The sequence below is a fragment of the Leptodactylus fuscus genome, chromosome 5, assembly GCF_031893055.1.
Source record: "Leptodactylus fuscus isolate aLepFus1 chromosome 5, aLepFus1.hap2, whole genome shotgun sequence".
In the NCBI taxonomy this organism is placed as follows: Eukaryota; Metazoa; Chordata; class Amphibia; order Anura; family Leptodactylidae; genus Leptodactylus; species Leptodactylus fuscus.
This window is the reverse complement of record NC_134269.1, coordinates 148,601,428-148,618,866: the sequence shown is the minus strand read 5'-3', so window position 1 is coordinate 148,618,866 and position 17,439 is coordinate 148,601,428. Positions and strand designations below refer to the sequence as shown.

The window sequence follows — 17,439 nt, the reverse complement described above, 5'->3', positions numbered from 1 at the left end:
GACCCTCTGTTCTTGTACATAGGATAGAATGCCCGTTAAAGAGGACCTCTCACCAACTCCAACAAGTCCAGTCTTTTGTATCATTTAATAGCTGCTGCTTCACTGAATCTGGCACAGTTGGAATGTTCTCTAGCCCCCGCCATTTCTGAGCAACCAATGCTGTTAGTTTTGGTGCCTGATGCTATTAAGTCTCTTTACTGTCAGGAGGGCAGTGTCAGGCAGGAGCAGACAAGCAATTTGACTCTAAACTCTGACAGTGGCTGCCTTATTGCCTGCCTGACACTGCCCTTCTGGCATTAGAGAGCTTAAATAGCAAATTGGGCACCAAAACTAACTAGCACTTGTTGCTCAGGAATGGTGAGGGTTAGCAAAAAAAAAAAAAATCCAACTATGCTGGAATCAGTGGAGCAGCACCTATTAGTAGATGCTAAGATCTTGAATTAGTGGAGATGGTGAAAGGTTCTCACTAGTTAAGTGATGACAATCATGAATAGTCAAATCTCAGGATGTCATACTGCAAGATCTTATCTTTCAATAACAGTAATTTTGAAATAAAAAATTGAGTTTCACTGATAATTCTTACATATCATATAATATCCGACCGAGGACAATTTACTCTGCTGATAAAATAATATTTCCAGCTGTGACAAACAATGTGGTGGTATGAAATGAAAGGACACTCCTGTATTAGTTGTTCTATCAAAGACTGTATACAATCCCAAGCAAACCATTTCTGTTATACAGGTAATAAAGAAAACCTGTTTGATATGTAAACATATAATTTTCTCATGGGACAAGTTTATTACGCTAAATCCGCACATCAAATAGTGCTGAAAAATTCAATAGAATGTTACTACAATTTATGAGCAAACAGGTTTAATCTAGATCTTTGAAAATCCAGTATGTGGCTAGGTAAATCCTAAAAGCACTTGTCCTAACGTGCTTTCTCAGACCCTGTTACAATGTATATGTTTTTGGTTTTTTGTATATTTATCGCAGAAACACAGCTTTTTTTTTTTTGTAATGTAGATTGTGAGCCCTATATAGGGATCACAATGTACATTTTTTTAAAAAAAAATTTCCTATCAGTGTGTCTTTTGTAGAATGGAAGGAAATCCACGCAAACACGGGGAGAACACACAAACTCCTTGCAGATGTTGCTCCTGGCAGGATTCGAACCCAGGACTCCAGTGCTACGAGGCTGCAGTGCTAACCACTGAGTCACCATGTTGCCCCCGAAACACAGCTTTTTTGCTGCAGATTTTATTATGTTATTATGTTATTTTTTGAGCCAAAGCCGAAAATGACTGCAGAAGGAATGAGAAGTATATAAGAAGTACTTATACTTGTACCTTTTGCTCAATCCATTCCTAGCTTTGACTAAAAAAAAATGCAGCAAAATCTGCAAAAAAAAAAAGAAACATTTCTGCAACGTCGGGCCTTGGCCTTAGAGACTCTACCAATTATTAAGAGGCTGCACCAGAATTGAGATCTATGCCATTCAGGGATTGGAGCAGTGGTTCTTAACCAGGGTACGATCAAACCCTAGTCCATATGCACGGTTCATCTCGTTTACCAGTAAAAACACATATACCTATGTCTTGAATTTGGAAAAAAAACATATTTGATTTATCACTAAAGAAGGGTTTGGTGAATATGCATATGAAACTGGTGGGTTCGGTACCTCAAACAAGGTTAAGAACCACTGAATTGGAGTAAATTTCTAGTACAGCTCATTGCAGTATCATAGGGTGAAGTATAGTAAATTTGTTGATATTCCTTTGTCTCTGCCCACTATAACAAAAAATGCCAAGCAGAGCATAGAATTAAAGGGGTTGTCCCATCACAAGGATCCTATCTATAATGCTTGTTAATGTGAATGTAAGACTTTTCCTAAATACATTGCTTCAGCAAAACTGCTTTGTTTGTCTACTATATTACTTTATTCTTTTTTTTTTTTTACACATCCCTTGACTTATCTGGTCATAAGTCAAGTGATGTATCTGTTGCTCTGAGGGGGGAGGGAGGAGGGGCTAAGTGCACGGGAGAGAGCCTGGAGGGGGGGGTAGTTTATCCTTTGGGGGGAAGGGACCGCCAATACAGACCCGGCATCCGCTGTAATAGAGAGGTGGATGCTGGGGAGTGTAGACGCCGGCACAGATGCCTGCAACATCTCTATGCTCCTGCCCTGCATGAAGCCAGCAGCAGCAGGAGCAATGCTGCTATTCCGGGAAGGCGGAGGAGCGGAATAACAGCATCGCTTCTGCCGCTGCTGGCTTCATGCAGGGCAGGAGCATAGCGATGTTGCAGGTATCTGTGCCGGCATCTGTGCCGGCGTCTACACTCCCCGGCATCCGCCTCTCTATTACAGCGGATGCCAGGTCTGTATTCACATATGCAAAGCCAAGCGGCGAGATGCCGCTGGCCCTGCATGCACGCTCATAGACCAGTGTAGCCTTCACAATGCGAATACAGACCCGGCATCCGCTGTAATAGAGAGAGGCGGATGCCGGGTCTGTATTTGCATTGTGAAGGCTAGACTGGTCTATGAGCGTGCACACAGGGCCAGCGGCATCTCGCCGCTTGGCTTTGCATATGTAACCCCGCCCACCAATGACGCAACAAAGCCGGAAGAAAGAAGAATTTACAGCAACGAAGACTGGTGAGTATGCGATGTGGGAATACCCCTTTAACAATGTGGCACACACAAACTTGTCTAACAATATTTTTAGCAAGTTCAGATATATTTAAATTTGCTAAGAACTAGAGGAACTGGTGAGGTGAGCATGAGATGTACCTGGTCGTAGAAATACAGAGGTCCTGTTTTCAGCATCATGGATGACATTATTTCTATACCACACTAGAAAAGAATTAAATAATAGAAGCTTTTTTAAATACAAGATGCGTAGACGATACTTACAATACCTATGATATACTGTATATGGTATATCGATCTGCTACTATCCCTGAGTTTTAAAATAAAAATGGTTTGGAATGAGTTAATATTGAAATTAAAGGGGTGTATTACAAACCTAACCATATTTAAATGTGTTTAAAATATAACAATTTTGCAGAGATTTAAAGATTTTCTCTAAGGTTTAAAGGGTTGTCTAAGTGAAAAAATATTTTTTTAAATTGGCTGGGGGAGGTGAAAAAACCAACAACTCATAGTTCACTTTAAATTACGTATTCTTTTACTTATGCTATTAGAGCCTGTAAGTGGTTCTAGGTATTAAACAGGCATTTCATCAAATCCAGAATTTTGCAGCAGTTTTTAAAGCCGCCACTATGTGCACTATTGTCTTCACGTGTATAATAGAAAATGCATGTATTATTTACAATGCATCAATTATTTCTTAAGGGTTATTTCACATCTGTGTTTGGTAATCGATTCGGGGAGTCCGCATGGGGACCCCCGCTAATGGAATTCCAAACACATTGGCAAGCGGTTTGCAGTGAAAGCACACGGACCCCATAGACTATAATGGGGTCTGTGTGCTCTCCGCGAAGTGTACGCACGGAACATATAGCCAGAAAAGTACTTTGTGATCTACTTTCATGTCCACTTGATTTGTGTGGGCAGCACGCAGAAAGCACACGGACCCCATTATAGTCTATGGGTCCATGCACTTTCATTGCACACCGCTTGCCAGGGCGTTCAGTAGTCCATTCGGGTGGTCCCCATGCAGACTCCCCAACTGGATTACCAAACGCAGATGTGAACCCGGTATAAGCTGAGACCTAAGGTTTATCTATTGATGGAGCTTTAAACATACCTAGTATTATTGTACAGTGTAGGATCCTAGAGATATGATTGAAGTCTAATGAAAATACAAGCAATACAATTGGATTAATATACTTCAATAATACACGACTTGAAACGTAAAAAATATATTAGGCATTATAGAATGACATTTTGCGCATGTGTACTCCTGTATCCCTACAAATATAACTGTTGGTATGCAAACAACTACACACACAGTACTTCTTGCAATTCTCTATTTTGCTTTCTGCTACAATGCACAATGCTTAGCAAATATAAGACACTTTATACGAAAAATATATGACTTACCTTGTGAAGATCAACCTGTTAGAACTTTCTGAATATTAACAATGACGTGATCTTTGTGTGATAGCAGGAGAGCATTTACTGTTACACAGTGCCTGGCCCTGCAAAGTTTGGAGGGTGGTTGCTTAGTTACATTCGACCTGTCTGTGGATTTAGTTTCTACATTATGTTCTGACTATGTGAGTTAACAAGTGACTTATGTCTTGGAGACTTTCTTCATGGAAAATAAAAGGACAAATATAAACAAACATATATATTTTTTCCATTCATCTGTATTAAAAAGCAAAGTCAAGTAATTTTTTTATTGTATGCAAAGTTATAGTGATGTGTACCAGCCAAGCATATACCAAAAGAACATCTTGGTGTATACAGTACATCTAACCTAGATATGTTCTGCACTTTCTTGTTTTATTTCTATAACATAGAGATTGCCTACAGCGATGTACACAGAATGTATTCACTATCCTGAAGTTTTGTCATTTTCTTCTAGTTGTTTATATGACCCCTTAAGAGGGTATTTTCATTACATTTACCTCTAGACCGAGTGTTCCCAGGCTTGTGTCCTGCTTGGTGACACAGTGAACAGAGAAGTAGCTATCTATACACACTTTTATGGGAGTTTCCCCCAAAATAGTCGAGCCTAAGGGAGCGTTCACACTACCGTCGGTGTCCGACATGTAGTGTCCGCTCCTAGTGTCCGCTCAAAATCTGTCACGGACACTAGGAGCGGACACTAGCTGTGTCTGTGACACCTGTCATTCATCTCAATGGGCATCGGGTGCGTTCTTTTGCACTCCGTGCCCGTCCTTCCCTGTCTGCAAGTGAAGATATCCGACTTCACAAGCGGACAGAAAAACCCTGCATGGTTCTTCTGTCCGCTTGAGAAGTCGGACATCTTCACTTGCGGACAGGGAAGGACAGGCACGGAGTGCAAAAGAACGCACCCGATGCCCATTGAGATGAATGACAGGTGTCACAGACACAATTAGTGTCCGCTCCTAGTGTCCGTGCCAGATTTTGAGCGGACACTAGGAGCGGACACTACATGTCGGACACCGACGGAAGTGTGAACGCCCCCTAAGTGATCAGTTGTTTTTAGGACTCTCATAGAAGTAAACAGAAAGAGGCACACATGCGCACTTACCTCTCCAATATTGACACCCGCATTCCCAGGCAAGACGGACCAGAGGACTGCCATTCTACAAATAATTTTCAGTTAATTTGCATAAGAATTAAACACTGATTTTCATGAAAATGCTTTGTTTGTCCACTATATTACTTTATTCATTTTTTTGTGGCCACAGCCCTGACCTAGCTGCTCATGAGTCAAGTGATGTATCAGCCTGCTCTCAGGGGGGAGGGAGGAGGGGCTAAGTGCAAGGGAGCGAGCCTGGAGGGGGGGGGGGGGGTAGTTTACGCTTTGGGGGGAAGGGGCCGCCAATACAGGGTTAGACGCCGGCACAGGTGAAGCCAGCAACATCGCTATGTTTCTGCCCTGCATGAAGCTAGCAACGGCAGAAGCGATGCTGTTATTCCGCTCCGCGGTCACATATGCAAAGCCAAGCGGCGAGATGCCGCCGGCCCTGCGTGCACGCTCATAGAGCAGTCGGGACTGTATTCGCATTGTGAAGGCTAGACTGGTCTATGAGCGCGCACGCAGGGCCGGCGGCATCTCACCGCTTGGCTTTGCATATGTGACCCCGCCCACCAATGACGCAACAAAGCCGGAAGACAGAAGATTTCACAGAAACGAAGACGGGTGAGTATGCGACGTGGGAATACCCCTTTAACCAGTTCCAGACCGACTATATATGTCTGGGCAGTCCGCTCTTAACTCTGCAAAGATATACTCATATATCCTTGCAGGGTTAAGGAGCTACACAATATCGTGCAGCTGCAGAACTGGGGAGCCGGCTGTTACTGCAGCCAGAACTCCTCTAGAGAAGGAAAGGATGGTTACTACCAATGAGCACTGTATACTCAGCTATGGGAGCTTCAGTGAAGTGGCACAGGGAACCAAAGACTGCCTTAGAAGACGCAGATCATCTCAGCAGTTATGATCAGGAGGATACATACCTCCAGTAACTGGGGCTAAATGGATCAGCCCCAGTTAAAGAACCCTTAATAGATTATGGGGCCCTATTCAAACTCTTTGTAAGTGGCCCCCTCCATATGAATTCATCTCCCCTGCCAAAGCTCAACCACCAATGTTACACAAACCCCCCCCCCCCAAAAAAAAAAAAAAAAAAAAAGAATTCTCACCAGACTGTGTTCCCACGAACCTGAAGGCTTGGCTGTAATGATATGTACAGTTTGGAGCTCATTGCGCTTCCCTGCTGCAGACATCATCTGCCGAAGACTGAATAATGATAGCTCCGTTCTCTGCTATTGTATTTATCTTCTGAGAACAGCAGGACAGCTCCCGAAATGTGGGACTGTCCCGCTTGATCTGGGGTGGTTGAGGAGGCCCCTGTTACCACAGTGCTTGGAGTGGCTGCAGTACAGTTAAGATTCCCCCAAAGGTCTATTAGGACATTATGAGGGGCAGAATGTTAAAAAAAAAGTTAATGGCAAATAAAAAAAATTAATAAAATAATAATAAAAAAGAAGTTAAAGTTAAAATTACACCCACATCACGTGTTTTAGCCCTGCCCCAGGTAACAAAAAAATTACCGTAGAAAATAATTCTAGGACAGGGCCCCACGTGGCGTAAATACTGTAGTTTGACTGCGGTGGAAACATCACAGCAAAAACCGTGGTGTTTTACAGTCACAGCAAAGTTACATTGCAGAAAAATATCTGCAGCATTACGGTTTTGGAAATCATAGTATACCAATGTGGAGGATGTCAGCCTTTTTATCCTCCATTTTGGATTCCAGGGCCATGCCTGCAGCCAATTTACATTCCTCTTTGTTTGGAGAGCTCATCACTCCTCATCCTTAATGGAATGCGAATCCTCTCCAGCTTCTTATCCAATAGCCTTTTGCCAGAACTATTTTACAACTTTGCCACTAATCATGATATGCTAATTATACTAGTCCAACCTGTTCTTTGTCTACAAACTGTACTTAAACTACCTCTTTTTCTCCATTAAAGGGGTTGTCCCATCACAAGGATCCTATCTATACTGCCAGTTTATGTGGATTTAAGACTTTTCCTAAATACACTGCTTTATCAAAACTGCTTTGTTTGGCCACTATCTTAATTTATTCACTTAATTGTTTACACTCATTTCTATGGCCCTTGGGATTATCTGCTCATTTGTCAAGTGATGTAGCTGCCTGCTCTCAGGGTGGGAGGGGATGGGAGCAGCTCTTGAGCTGTTTGTGTCTGATAAGTAGCGGAGCTTGAGAAGCTCCGGGATTTCTGAGCTCTTATCAGTCGGTTTAATTGAATTTGGCTGATAAGGGCTGAGATAGGGAGTTACCTCTGTATGTAATGCAAATTTACTCAAATCCAGCTCTGCTACATCAGCTTCACACTGCGCTAATTCATTTACAACCAATCCCGTGCAAGTGAAACCCTGCCCACCTATGTGTCGAGAGAAGCAGGAAGTGAAGAGAGCACAACAGTCTGCAGGTTGGTGAACAAGCGTCATGGGAATACCCCTTTAAAGCAGAACCCACTACATACATAATAGTCATGCGTGTTTCTCTAAACTGGCTTATACATTACCTTTATTAATTCAGACATCAATAGAGTTATACTTAGAGCGGATTGCGTTCACACCAATTATACCTATGGAAACGCTAGTGGTTTTCCTATAGGTATAATGGAACCGCCGGTGCTACCGCATTTGTCCCGCAGCCCTTTTTGCTGTGGCCCGCTTACATGGGGCCTTAGCATTAAATAGTTTTTTAAGGATCACTTTGTGCAATTAAATTTTTTTCGAAAAATAGACACATTTTCCCTTTGTGCATATATTTTCCAGTATATATATATATATATATATATATTTAAAATAAAATATTCAAAAATAATAACGAAATAATGACGTGCTTTGTGTCCCTGAAAAAAAGATGGAAAAATGATTTTAATAACCTGAGCAAAATACGGTAATAATAACAATGTTTTAGACCTCAAACGAGCATGTATGAACAATCCTGGACTCTCTAGAATAAATATCCCCGCACACTAGTCACCCCTGTGTTTTTTTCTGCTGTTTTAGTTTTAAAAAATAAATAAATAAAAGACAAAAATGGCTGTGGCAGGAAGGGGTTAAAATGACACCACAGTGCCAAGCTAGAACATGCATTATACACATGGCAGGGTTCTGTCTAGCACGCCATTGAAGCCCAGCCTTCTGGCCTCGGTCGGCCTCGGTCAGATTTGTATTCTTTCGCAGTAAGACCCTTCTGCCTTATGCCCTGACTAGATTGGCTACAAGCAGCAGCGCCCATACGTTGTGTTTACATCACATTTCTCAACACTTAAGAATTTCTTCTTCATAGTAACAGCGCCCTCTACTGACGATCCCATAAGCTGTATCGACCCTGGAAAGTGCAGTCCTCCAGCAATATCCCAGACTGCACCGCGCCGACCCTGCTGCATTACGGAGCTGCTTGTACATGCGCAGCTGACGCTCTTTCCTTCTCTGGTAAGATGGCGAGCGTCGTGCTGAAACCGGAGATTCCCGGGGTAGAGAACGGGGATGTGCACGTGAACGGAGAGGTGGAGGAGGAGGATGTGACGGCTGCAGGGGACAGCAGTGCTGGGAAGAAGAAGAAAAAGAAGAAGAAGAAGAGTAAAGCCGGTAGGAGAAGCTGCTGGCCTCAGCATGTCTACACGGCATGGTGGCGGCGGTGTCATGGCTGGTGATAGCGCCTCCTCGTGTGTGCGGTGGATCTGCCTCCATACTGCCGCTTCTCTCCTCATAGATGGCTCATCAGGACCGCCTGTGAGCGGCCATTACAGTGGTGTCACCAGCGGCCAAAAGAGGGGCGTCTGGAATAAAGTTCTGCTCCTCATAGGCTGATGGTCTCTGGGAATAGATCAGAAGTGTCCCATGGAGACCATCAGCAAGCTGGCACTGATGGAGCTTTTTCTGTGCAGACTGGTGCGGGTTCTCTTGGGCTTAATGGCCGTAGACCTCCTCAGTAGTATATTGTTACCGCTGTCACTTCTAGTTGTTGCTTATGGTACTGCTGAGTACAGACTATAATGTCCTATTCCGCTCCACTGTGGCTTGCACTGTTACCTTGGATCGCTGCCGTCCTGGGTTGGAATCTGCGTGTTTGTATGTTCTTCCTCCATTTGCATTGCACACCGCTGTGTGTATAGGAGTCACTGCACTATAGTCACGTACAGTCGACCATTATGGAGCTGACTGTGATACAGTGACTCCTATACACACAGCTGAGTACAGTCCAGGTACTATGGCCCAACACAGAGTGGTTTCCAAGGATGGGCCTCAGTCGTGTGCAAGGGTAGTAACTCCCCTATTCCTGAATGCTTCCTGAGCTTTGAGTTCTTTGTGTAAGAAAATTGAATTACAAATGTTTGCCATATCTTTTTATATAGTAGGGTAGACCCTAGGGCCGGTGATAAGCTCCAGTATACAGATATTATGTGGAAACTTACATACGTTTCATGTGTTTACTACAGGGCAAGAGGCTGAGAAAGAAGCCGGAGCTGCCGCCCCTGTCATTGATGAGGTGACTAAACAGCTGGACAAGCAAACCTTGGAGAACAAAGACGAGGAGGAAGATGGTAAGATTTTCCTCTAATGACTGTAAATTATCAGTACACGGGGCTGGCATCTGGTGGGTGCATTAATACAACATCCATATCCAGTCTTTGCAGGGCTCGGTTACTGCTATGGGATTGTCCTGTATCTCTTTACACAACTTATTTTGTGAAAGTAATTTTAATATTCCTCTATTCTATACTAGATGGAGATGGTGAAGGAGATGGTGCAGGTGGAAAGAAGAAGAAGAAAAAGAAGAAGAAGAAGGGAGGTATGTATTCCTATCAGGCATATGACACTGCATGAGCTGTTTTATACTGGGTAGCACAGTGACCCAATCATTTGGGTGTGGGGACCGTGAACCTGGGCTGTAAAACTCAGGACAGGTTCTATTCCATTCCATTTTGCAGTCCCAGGTCATTTATTCAGGTGTATAGGTCTGTGAAAAGTACAAATGATACACGGATGCCATCCATTCCATATTTTGTTGTGGGCATGTAGCCTAAGCAGATTGTTGGTCCAATTCCTAGCAATTCCTAGATTTATTTTTTAGCTATGAATCCAAGCATAGCTTCAGAAGGAATGGGAAAGGATGTACTTGTACTTCTTCATTCTGCTAAATCCACTTCTGGCTTTGGCTCCAAAAAAATATGGCTTTTCTGCAACTTGTTGTCTCAGCCTCACAGTTATACTTTGGTCAGATACACAGGTTTTTTTCTTTAGCTTTTTAGCCTGCATGTATGCTGTTGGACAGCAATTGTCATGATCCATCTAGAAACCGTATAAGAGATGACTTATTGTTCAGCCCCATGAAGTAACCTGTATTTGTCTTTTAAATGTCCTGCTGGTCCTGTTCAGTAAAGGGGTTGTCCTGGATAACTTTTTCTTTTTTTTTTTTAAATTATAATGAAGCCGGGGAAAAAAACAACAACCGATACTCGCTAGTTCCCACTGTATATGACCGCAAAGGCCTATCGGCGGCATCAGCAAAGGACATTGGATGTCACAGGTAGTGACATCCTGGGTCTTTCTTAGATCGCTCAGTGGTCACATGCAGCGGGGGCTTCCTCATATTTAAAAAAAATAAATAAAAATAAGTTATCCCTGACAACCCCTTTAAGTGGTCTTACAATATTCATGCACATGTGACTACTGAGGTCAAGTGAATAACAAACAGGATGCTATATATGTTATTTCACTATTAAGAGATCTTAATGAAGCTGTTAAATTCAGATGCTGATGAATATCCCGGAACTATGTTTTTCTTTCTAGCCAAATGTCAGACTGACCCACCATCTATTCCAATCTGTGATCTCTATTCAAATGGTGTGTTTCCAAAAGGACAGGAATGCGAGTATCCTCCATCTCAGGATGGGTATGTATGTGATATGTGTAAGTGGTGTAGTATTTTTGTGTTCTGTTTGATCTGTGACACCAGTTTTGTGTGATGGGGCAGCATGGTGGCTCAGTGGTTAGTACTGTTACCTTGCAGTGGTGAAGTCCTGAGCTTGACTCTGACAAAGGACATCATCTGCAAGGAGTTTGTATGGGTTTAATCCCACATTCCCAGGATATCCCCATAGGGAGTCTAGATTGTGAGCCCTATTTGATACTGTGACCAACAATGTCTATTAAATGCTGCAAAATATGTCTGCGCTATACAAGTAAGCAAAATAAATAAAATAGTCTCATGTGAATTCTGTGCACTACATGTGCTGTAATTTGTTCCTAATCATTTAGCTGTGGTTTAACTGAAAAAAAGGACTGTATTTATTGGTTGTATCACAGTTGTGTGAAAGCAGCCTAAACATGTGGCTTGTATGGTGGTGGTCATACTGCACCGATACACCTGTAACTTTTGTGTCTGACTCTGGAATCACATATGCAGTTTTTTTTTTTTTTTTTTTTTTTTGAAAAGCCAACCCAGCAGGAAGCAAATTCTAGGTCTATCCTTTTACTCATGATCCACTGCCACACTACTGCATGTGTGATCCTGCTGATTTGTCATTCACACCACAGGAATAGTTTGCAGATGTTTAACATGTTTGTGAATGATGCTCTTGGGGTATTTTGGGGGCTAATAGAGTATGACCTGTAAAGATCTCCTGTATTGCCTTTTGTAGTCGATCTGCTGCATGGAGGACAACCAGCGATGAAAAGAAAGCTATGGATCAGGCCAGTGAGGAAATATGGGCAGATTTTAGACAAGCTGCTGAAGCCCATAGACAAGTGAGGAAATATGTCATGAGTTGGATCAAGCCAGGCATGACCATGATTGAAATTTGGTAAGTTCTCTTTCTTGTGCGGTGGTATATTTGTCTATGGTTTGTTTGTTTGTTTGTTAGTTAGTGGTTCTTTAAGGTACTGTGACATTGATATTACGTAGATATTGTGTAACTTTTGACAAGCTACCCAAAAAGTGGAACGCTTTCAAATATTACTTTATTTTCACTGTTGCCCCTTTCAGGATTTCAAGCAGTAAAAGGTTAACGTGGATGTCCAACAGTTTATAATTGATAGTCTATTTTATATAAACAACAGCTGAGGCATATATAGAAACCTATGTGTGGGTATATAACCATAGCAACAAAACAAGTCAACCACACAATTGTACAAAAATATAAAAGATAACTTTTATTAAATACTACTAAAATAGTATAACAACATGGTTAAACCATGAGGTTTAACCTCATGGTATGTTTGCCTGATATATAGTCCTGTTCATGGAGCCATCCATTCCATATCCTTATGTTAACATATTAGTACATGTAGTCTTGTCTACCTCTCTGTAATCCCTGTATTATTTACATGTGTCATGTTGTTATACTATTTTAGTAGTATTTAATAAAAGTTATCTTTTATATTTTTGTACAATTGTGTGGTTGACTTGTTTTGTTGCTATAGTCTATTTTATATGAAATAATGCTTATATTACTCGGTGGATTCTACCAATTTGCACCCCAGTGATCAGTCATTTGAAGGGGCTGCAGAGTCTGTGCTAGTTCTGCAGCTTCCTTATTGTTTTACATTGCTTTGTACTTAGTACATATCATTACTGCTGTTCTGGGTAGTGCAAAGCCCAAGTGAATGGGACAACACTGCAATACTTAGAGCAGCAGGACTCATGTGAATGGCCTATCTTAGGGAACAACCCATCAGTTTTAAGAAGTAGCATTACTAGGTGTGTCTGGCATGTACATGAAAACCATGATATACAACATTGAAACACTGCTGTTTTTGATGTGTGTCTTTCAGTGAAAAGCTGGAAGATTGCTCCCGCAAGCTTATTAAGGAGAATGGTCTGTATGCCGGTCTTGCGTTCCCCACAGGCTGCTCCTTAAACAACTGTGCAGCCCACTACACTCCTAATGCTGGCGATACCACAGTCCTGCAGTATGATGATGTGTGCAAAATTGATTTTGGAACCCATATCAATGGTAAATATTGCGGAACAACTAATATCTACTAAAATGTAGCTTGGAAAGTGTTTTCTAAAGTTTTTCATCTGTTCCATCTTTACAGGTCGCATAATTGACTGTGCTTTTACTGTAACATTCAATCCAAAGTACGACAAGTTGCTAGAAGCTGTCAAAGATGCAACAAACACTGGAATAAAGGTATAAAGATGAACAGTTGGAAAATTTCTGTTTATAGAACTTTGGCAAGAGAAAAGGCCCTAGCTGCATAATACAGAGATTTACCAATGTGTATATATTCATTATATATGTCTGGCATCCAGCTGAAAAGGACACTAGGGATTCCCTTAGTGAGGAGAACATTGTCTCAACTGGTTTCTTTAGATCTGCATTGTTTGAAGATTTCTTCTAGAGAATCTCAACCACTTTTAGCCGTCTTACATTCCATCTAGGCTACCATAATATTAAGGATAGATATAAGAATGTTTTTGTTTTTTAGTGTTCTGGTATTGATGTGCGTTTATGTGATGTTGGTGAAGCAGTCCAAGAAGTTATGGAGTCATATGAGGTTGAAATTGATGGAAAGACTTATCAAGGTGAGTGGGTTATTATACGTTGCAATCTGTACGGCCTACTGCTATCACATCAAGACAAAAATACATAAACAATGTAACATTAATACAGGTTAATAGCTTAATTCACATATATTTCATTGTATTTTTTTCTGTAAATGTTTTTTCAGTGAAACCCATACGGAATTTGAATGGCCATTCTATTGGACCTTATAGAATTCATGGTGGAAAAACAGTGCCCATTGTGAAAGGTGGTGAAGCAACAAGAATGGAGGTACATTGCTGGTGGAATAAACGTCTCCCATTATTTACCGTACTATATCCCAGTATCTATAGTGTGGCGTTTTGTCTTGCAGGAAGGTGAGGTATACGCAATAGAAACTTTCGGCAGTACTGGAAAGGGAGTTGTTCACGATGACATGGAATGTTCTCACTACATGAAGAACTTTGATGTTGGACATGTGCCAATCAGGTATGACTGTATTTTTTAATTTTTTTGTAGATTGATTGATATTATGGCTCAATAAAGATGATTTTCATTTCACTTAAATTTTTTTTCCCTTTCCGTGCCTCTGAGGCTGGGTTTATATCTGCATCACATTCTCTATGCAGAGATTCCGTCTCAGTATACATGATTAAAGTCCAGCAGTTTAATTATTTAAAACGAAAAAACCTCAAAACACTTGATGGAAAGTATAGTCAATGGGGGGTCCCTTGGGCTCCATTTGGATCAGTCATAGAATGAATCTAATGGGGCTCAGTTTTTCATTTTTCTGGTCATCCAGTGGCCCAGACAAACAGGCATACACAGGTGTGAATGTATCCTTAGCTTGCATTGTATTTTTTTGCTGTATGTAAACTGTTTTAATACAGAAACATTGTGTCTACTTAGGGTATGTTCACACAGTTTAATCTCCTCTCATTGTTTTCAATCAGAAGCAGAGATCTGAGCAGGACCCTGAAACAATAAGCGTCCTGCTTGATCTTGCTGCAGATTCCACGTCTTGAGACTCCCTGATGATTAGGTTCATCAGGATACAATCAGAGTTGGGTCCTGTCGCGGCTAGATCACGTCCGAATATACAGCGGCGTAAAATGAAGACTAATTCCTCTTCATTTTCCAGCACATGGAAATAACCTTACAGTGTTTAGATATTTTGAGAGTGAGGTAACATCTGAAAGCTTAGAGCTCAGGGTACACAATTGTTAGCTCAATATTGTATATGATAATCACCTAGTAGGGCTAGGCGATTTATCGAAAAACCACCAAAACCAAACATCAACCAGGATAACCAACATGATTTTGTTCACTTTGTTTATTACAATAGTTGTTTTTTTCGTTCGACCCAAACATGGCTGAACCGAGACTGCTATTATTATACTTTTGTCTCTAGAGTATAGACCCCGTAAGTGGTGGGCCAGGGGAAGTTAAGACACATAAAAAACAGTGTTGCTGCAGTCCTCAGTGCTTCTGGCTGACGTCATGTAGTGTTGTGACGCTTGTGACTAAGAATCATGATGCCATGTGACACTGAGGCCCAATCAGCGGTCCCTGATGTCAACCAGAAACACTGAAGACAGCAGGGAGACAGGCAACAGAGGTAACACTGTTTTTTATGTTTCTTCACCTCCTCTGGCCCTCTGCTTATTATATTCTGAGGACTGAAGAGACCCCACAGTATAATAACACTTTCTGTTTGATAAAAACCTCGCAGGATTTGCCCAACACTTAATCATATTGTAAAAGTGGTGTGAGTGACATGAGCTAAATAATCACCATTAATCGTAATTGAGGTAAAATGCCTGATATAATTGCCTAACCCTATTACTTGGTGTAAAAGGCTCCTGAGTGTTCATACTTTAGTCTTGTTGCTGACATTCCCTCTTTTTCCCCAGGCTTCCACGGGCAAAGCACTTGTTGAATGTCGTCAACGAGAATTTTGGCACCCTTGCTTTCTGCCGCAGATGGCTAGATCGTCTTGGAGAGAGTAAATACCTAATGGCACTAAAGAACCTGTGTGATTTGGGTATAGTAGACCCCTACCCACCACTCTGTGACATCAAAGGCTCTTACACAGCACAATTTGAGCACACCATACTATTGCGCCCAACCTGCAAGGAAGTTGTGAGCAGAGGAGATGATTATTAAAACTATTGTAGAACTTGGTGCGGTCTGTCCCTAAAATACTGCTTCTGTTGAAGCCCATTATGTAATATTAATTCGGAAGACAAAAAAAAGGCTTTAACAGATGTCATTATGGAAATGGATTGAACATGGTTAAAGGTATAGCTTTACTAACTATCTGACAAGGCTCAATTTCTGACCTTTCTTAAGGAGAAATACATGTCTCATTCTTTAGCTTATTGGTTTAGGGGAATATGTGATGTTACCTTTTACTTTTAAAACTATTTTGCATTTAAGAAGCTTTTGAAATATTTATATTCAATTACTGCAAGTTTCTTAAAACTTGATTCTGCAAATACTAGCATTGCATTTTAATTCCCTGGAAACAATTTTGTAAAAAAGAATAAAGTTGAATTTTCGGATCAGAACCATCTATTCCTCAAGACGCTGATTTTAGATGGTTGGTGACATTTATTTCAGTTGCAGAACACAAACTACTCATTCAAGTGTGTAAAACCATATTTTCTGACATTTCTCAAGGTTTTAATGGTTAGAATATTATACTTCTGTAACTAAACACATATATATGCAAAGATTTTAGTGAGTGAGGCCTATAGTTGTTATACCCTAAAGGTCATCCCATTTTGGCATAGAATCCCTTTAAGGCATGTTATATCACTAGAATACCTGTAGTAATAGCCTTAAGGATAAGGCCCCACGGGCTGTAATCACAGCGCTAAAGCACTGCGGAAAGAACCGCTGTGTGAACGCATTGCGGTTCTTTGCGCAGCGCTTTTAAGAGAAAGTTCAGAGTTTTCCTCTGCGGACTTTCCCTTAACATTATATCTACGGGAAAGCCGCCGGCGTTTCCGTAGATATAATTGACATGCTGCGATTTGCAAAGCCGCAACTGCTTTGCAAATCGCAGCGTGTCTGTGCTGCGATTTCTTCCGCAAAGTGGGCATGGAATTCTGATGAATCCCATCCCCTTTGCTTGCACTGTAAAATGCCGCGATTTTTCCTGCAGCATCTCTGCTGCGGGCAAATTGCAGCATTTACGTCCCGTGGGGCCCCGGCCTAAGAAACTATTCTTCTCTTATCTTTATTACTCTGATCCGTGCCACTGTTCCTGAAAAAAAAAAAAAAAATCTATCTTCCTTATGCAATTGAGTTTTCTTGCAGTACTGGGGGTGTCCCCATTGCTTTGTGAAAGCTCTACAGTGATGGCTACTGTCGTCTTCTCCTCCTCTTCTTCAAAAAGCACCGACTTCACATGTCTATCGGCCATTTTCCTGTGGCTTCTCCCATTCGGCATCAGGAAAAATGACCGACAGGCATGCGCAGTTAGTGATTTTTGAATAGGAGAGCGAGAGAAGAGTTGGGAGCCAGAGAAGAAGAGACACCCCCAGGTTGTTTTTTTTTAACCAGACACAGTCCTGCATGTCAGACACTGTGCCTGGTTAAAAAAAACAACCTGTTTTGCTGCGGACAGGTACAAAACGCTTACAGGTGCTTACTTTTCAAACCCATTTACTTGAACTATTAAGTAGTTTTAGGGATTATTAAAAGAA

General features: G+C 41.5%; 2 protein-coding genes across 2 annotated transcripts in view; one reads left to right on the top strand and one right to left on the bottom strand.

Annotated features, from left to right (window-relative positions):
* LOC142204979 (uncharacterized protein C3orf20-like) overlaps nt 1-6,400 on the bottom strand; it is a 36,111-nt gene extending 29,711 nt beyond the window's left edge. Inside the window, exons 1-4 of the mRNA XM_075276322.1 lie at nt 6,332-6,400; nt 5,214-5,268; nt 3,777-3,821; nt 2,798-2,860 (exon numbers count right to left, since the gene is read on the bottom strand). Coding sequence (XP_075132423.1) covers nt 2,798-2,845 — 48 coding nt within the window. The 5' untranslated portion in view covers nt 2,846-2,860; nt 3,777-3,821; nt 5,214-5,268; nt 6,332-6,400. The remainder of the gene's footprint in view (nt 1-2,797; nt 2,861-3,776; nt 3,822-5,213; nt 5,269-6,331) is intronic.
* A 2,237-nt stretch (nt 6,401-8,637) lies between these two features.
* METAP2 (methionyl aminopeptidase 2) lies at nt 8,638-15,905 on the top strand. The gene is made up of 11 exons (XM_075274461.1): nt 8,638-8,822; nt 9,674-9,778; nt 9,961-10,026; nt 11,028-11,130; nt 11,879-12,040; nt 13,011-13,192; nt 13,278-13,372; nt 13,671-13,767; nt 13,914-14,017; nt 14,100-14,215; nt 15,640-15,905. Exons 1-11 carry the CDS (start codon nt 8,672-8,674, stop codon nt 15,890-15,892), a joined length of 1,434 nt encoding a protein of 477 aa, XP_075130562.1. The 5' UTR covers nt 8,638-8,671; the 3' UTR covers nt 15,893-15,905.
* The last annotated feature ends 1,534 nt before the right edge of the window (nt 15,906-17,439 follow it).

What these genes read in the sequence shown, in the direction of transcription:
- METAP2 (XM_075274461.1), top strand. Translation starts at nt 8,672, where the DNA reads ATGGCGAGCGTCGTGCTGAAACCGGAGATTCCCGGGGTAGAGAACGGG. An exon ending in CAACAAACACTGGAATAAAG is followed by an intron (nt 13,373 to 13,670) that starts GTATAAAGATGA and finishes TTTGTTTTTTAG; the next exon opens with TGTTCTGGTATTGATGTGCG. An exon ending in TGATGGAAAGACTTATCAAG is followed by an intron (nt 13,768 to 13,913) that starts GTGAGTGGGTTA and finishes ATGTTTTTTCAG; the next exon opens with TGAAACCCATACGGAATTTG.